This window comes from Trichomycterus rosablanca, chromosome 11 (assembly GCF_030014385.1).
Source record: "Trichomycterus rosablanca isolate fTriRos1 chromosome 11, fTriRos1.hap1, whole genome shotgun sequence".
NCBI classification, from domain to species: Eukaryota; Metazoa; Chordata; class Actinopteri; order Siluriformes; family Trichomycteridae; genus Trichomycterus; species Trichomycterus rosablanca.
The window spans coordinates 32337469-32341580 of record NC_085998.1 but is presented as its reverse complement, the minus strand read 5'-3'; the positions used below and the strand labels follow the sequence as shown (position 1 = coordinate 32341580).

Sequence of the window (4112 nt, the reverse complement as noted above, 5' to 3'; positions counted from 1 at the left end):
CAAAGTGCCTAAATGAGTGGTGCCTAAATAACTCCATCATCCCACAACCAACCATTTGCTTCCTGGGTCCTTACAGCATTTTGTGCAGTTAGTATGTTTCCGAAAGATGTTGCTTTTTAGAACAAGGTGCTTTAAAATAGAGCACATTTCTTATGTTATATACTATTTTCCCATTTAAATTCTTTAAAATTAGGAGAACTGAAGTTCAAGTAAAAGAGAAAGACCCAGAGAAAAAAAGTATTTAGTGCCATCAGGGATAAAGTTAAATAAAACGTATTGTTACAAAGTGTTGTTAGATGCAACAGTGGATAAACAAAGTCTACACACGCCTGATAAATTGGCAGGTTTTTGTGATGTAAAACCACCTACAAGATAAATTTTAGATTAACTTCCACCTTGAATGGGACCTATATTTTATGCAATTTAGTTAGAGGAAAAACTAATATAAAATGGTTACATAAAAGTGGACACCCTCTTATAATTAGGGATGTGGCTGTATTCCCAATTAACCACACAATCATTGTCATATTAAATAGTCAATACAAATCTGCCATTAATTACGATGACTCATATAAGAGTCAGTTGGATTTTCCTGACATTTACTGTCACCTTATATTTGCAATGATCTGCAAGGAGCTTAAAAAGTATCAAAGGGACCTCATTGTTGAAAGGTATCAGTCAGGAATTCCAAGACATTACATATACCATGAAAAACAGTGAAGATGGTCATCAACAAGTGGGTAAAATATGGCACAACAGTGAAATGATCAAGAACTGGGTGTCCCTCCAAAATTGATGAAAGACAAGACAAACTTGTCCAGGGGTTTGCCAAGAGGCCTACAGCAACAATAAACCAAAGAGAAACCAGAGCGTTTTCCGTATATATTTGGCACTAAGATAAAAACCATATAAAGTAATTTATGCAATATGGTTGGTTGTGTACACCTGTTAGCAATGTGTGTGGCTGAAACACATGAACTTAATAATCAGAAGAGGTGTAAACGTACTTTTGGTCATATAATATAATTAGAAAACATTGGTTCTACACATGCCATAATGTTTATGCATGCTGTAATGCTGTCTGAGAGAAAAAAACAACCCAAACAAAAACAGCTTGCACCCATGCAGAGTGAATGCAAATTTAAATCTGCTCTGCCTGCTGTGCAAGAAAATTATAAAGGAATAAAATATAAGTCAGCTATTTCTAATCTATTTTATTTGCATTGCATCATGATATATATCATATGCATGCGCTATTGATCAGCCAGCAGTCATAAGTGCAGCAGTCATGAGGAATCCACTCCGTCATTCTTACCTTCACACCAGCCAATCACTGTCTGGATAGGCTGGTAGTAGAGATTCGAACTTGAAGCATGTTTTATCTCCGTGACACCCAAGCGCCCAATTTTTTCGAGCAGAAAGAGTGCATACTCATATGCAGTGGTTAAACAGACAGTAAATGACTGAATAAATAAAATAATGAAGTTATTAAGCTTTAAATATAAGAGAGTTTACAGAACACAAAACTTTGTACAGATTTTAATCAGTGGATGTACATTTAATGCACAGTACCCAAACTTCCTGTCTCATTTGATCTGTTTTGATTGCAGACTTACCCTACAATAATTAAACATAACCAGAAATAACCAGAAATCACCAAACAACAGTATTATGCTAGAACATTTTATTATAGAACTATTTACAAAATTTCAAGTTCTTCCAGCAGGGCGGGACAGTGGCTTGGTGGGTAGCACTGTCGCCTCACAGCAAAAAGTTTGATCCCCAGGTGAAACGGTCCGGGTCCTTTTTGTGTGGAGTTTGCATGTTTTTCTGTGTCTGCGTGGGTTTCCTCCGGGTGCTCTGGTTTCCTCCCACAGTCCAAAGACATGCAGCCAGGTTCATCGGAGCTACTAAGTGTGTGTGTGTTTGCCCTGTGATGACGACCTGTTTATAGTGTTTCTACCTTTTGCCTGAGTGAATCATACCTACCGATGCGACTAATCATACCTACCTAGTAAATCATAAGTACCTCAGTGACTAATCATGCCTACCCAGTAAATCATAAGTACCTCAGTGACTAATCATACCTACCTAGTAAATCATAAGTACCTCAGTGACTAATCATACCTACTCAGGGAATCATACCTACCACAGCAACTAATCATACCTACTCAGGGAATCATACCTACCTCAGCGACTAATCATACTTACCACAGTGATTAACCATACCTACCCAGGGAATTATACCTACTGTGACCCTAAACAGAGACTACAGCACAGTTAAGGACTTTAGTCCTGGTTCTTCTGCTCTTCCTGCTGAAGACAATCCTGAAAGACAAACACTGCTTAGAACTTTGACCTGGTGAGTTAAAGACAAGCAAAGAGGAAGCTGATTGATAAATGATTCTCACCAAGATGTTAAAGTAATCCACACAGGTCTGGATGTTGTGCCAGAATTCCGGGGCAACATTTTTAAACTCCTTCGTGGATGGGGCACATTCACTACACTCACCTGGGCCATCTGTATGTACTTCTCCTGGGAAAACTGACACACAAGGAAATCATGGCAGTCCTTCAGAGCGTCGACTTGTGTGTACAGCTTTAACCAGGAGACCGCCGTTTGTGGAAGCAGATGCCAGTTCAGTGCCTTCAGGATTCTGCAGTCACGTATCTCACTCTCGGTACAGATGCCATCGGTGACACAAGCAAATGCATAAATACACGGTGGGTAGCTGCCCTAAGATTAAGAGAGGTAAAACTTTGTTAGTTTCATTTATTCAAAATTCATTACAAACGATGGCAAAGTCATTCACTTACCTTCACTTTAGCTGCTATGTATAGTGACGTTGTAGCAATAAGTTGTAGCTGGTCTGTGCCAATGTCCACCTGAGTCATTATAAAACGATCAAAGATGTCCTGCTCCAAGTAAAAAGTCTCTAGCTGAAGTTCATAAGCTTCACACACCTAGAACCACACAGAACCAGAAAGTCATATTGGTATATTGCACACCAGTCATACTACAAGAAGCTATGACTTCTAGTGCAGGTGTAATCTATAAATCACAAACCTTTGTAAGGTAATCCAGAACATTGCTTCTCATATGGGGTTCCAGTCTGGGATGTTGTTTCATGAAGCTTTTATCATGGATATACTTCATCTCCTTGGACAGCATGTTGTTCCACACATCTTCTGAGTTGGTCCAGCTGTCAGAAGAACATACAGCATTTCATGTTTTAGCAGCACAAAAACAGGGGATCAACGATACAGATCTCCCTCACAGTACTAACAGCAGTGTAACCATATTGGAACTCTTACCTGAGACATGGTATGACATTCTGTGGAAATTGGTTTGAACCAGACTGGTCCTTTCTCTCTGACAGTTTCTTTTTGTACCGCAGGTTCTACAAAAGAGCAGACATAAGTAATAAGTAAAAACGAATAAATGCATTTTTACTGGCTAATGCACCATGCATAACAAAATAGCAACAATAAATACTGTACATCATTAATAGTGGAAACAGTGCATGTATAGTTTTTACCCACCTGAATGTCAGATGCATTTGCTTTCTTGGCTGCAGGAGTTTTACCCTGGCATGGCTGAGAAAAATAACAACATGTTTCTAACAAAGTCTGAAACCATTTTGCATAATTTAACAAGCCAGTTAGCTACCTCTGCTTTTCTCTTCCTTGAACCAGTACGCTGGTCTGCTGCTGCAGGTTTAGATGTTTGTCCTGAAGTCTTCTGTGACTTGGATCTAAAAAACACACAAACAAAATGATATTTGTAAAACTGATCTCCACCTTGTCTTTTTGATGCCGTCACAAGAAAATTGCTCACCTTCGCATGATTTCAGGAAATTCTAATGATTCAACAAGATTTCTGTAAAACAAAACAGTGTTATATTTGCAAGGAAAATTTCCCAGATCAGCACAAACGCCACAAGCAAGGCAGTACTTAAATTTACACTAATCTTTTGACTGCTCTCTTATAAAGGGGTCACTGCAGCGGATCTGGTCCGAATACCAAGACCATTTTTACGGTGGATGCCTGTCCTGATGCAATCCTCCTATTTCAATTCTGACCTGGGACCAGCATTGAGAGGGCACTGACA

General features: G+C 39.1%; 1 protein-coding gene across 1 annotated transcript; it reads right to left on the bottom strand.

Annotated features, from left to right (window-relative positions):
• Positions 1–2289: 2289 nt before the first annotated feature.
• On the bottom strand, positions 2290–3846 carry LOC134322940 (G1/S-specific cyclin-E2-like). The gene is made up of 8 exons (XM_063004346.1): positions 3839–3846; positions 3671–3755; positions 3544–3597; positions 3316–3401; positions 3068–3203; positions 2818–2964; positions 2513–2737; positions 2290–2328 (listed from the first exon to the last, which is right to left on the bottom strand). The coding sequence occupies exons 1-8, from the start codon at positions 3844–3846 to the stop codon at positions 2290–2292; spliced, it is 780 nt and encodes a 259-aa protein (XP_062860416.1).
• Between the last annotated feature and the right edge of the window lie 266 nt (positions 3847–4112).

Excerpts from the sequence above, each read along its gene's own strand:
- LOC134322940 (XM_063004346.1), bottom strand. Across the intron at positions 3,598-3,670 it reads CAAGGAAGAGAAAAGCAGAG|CCATGCCAGGGTAAAACTCC; the intron begins GTAGCTAACTGG and ends TATTTTTCTCAG. Across the intron at positions 2,738-2,817 it reads ACATAGCAGCTAAAGTGAAG|GGCAGCTACCCACCGTGTAT; the intron begins GTAAGTGAATGA and ends TCTTAATCTTAG.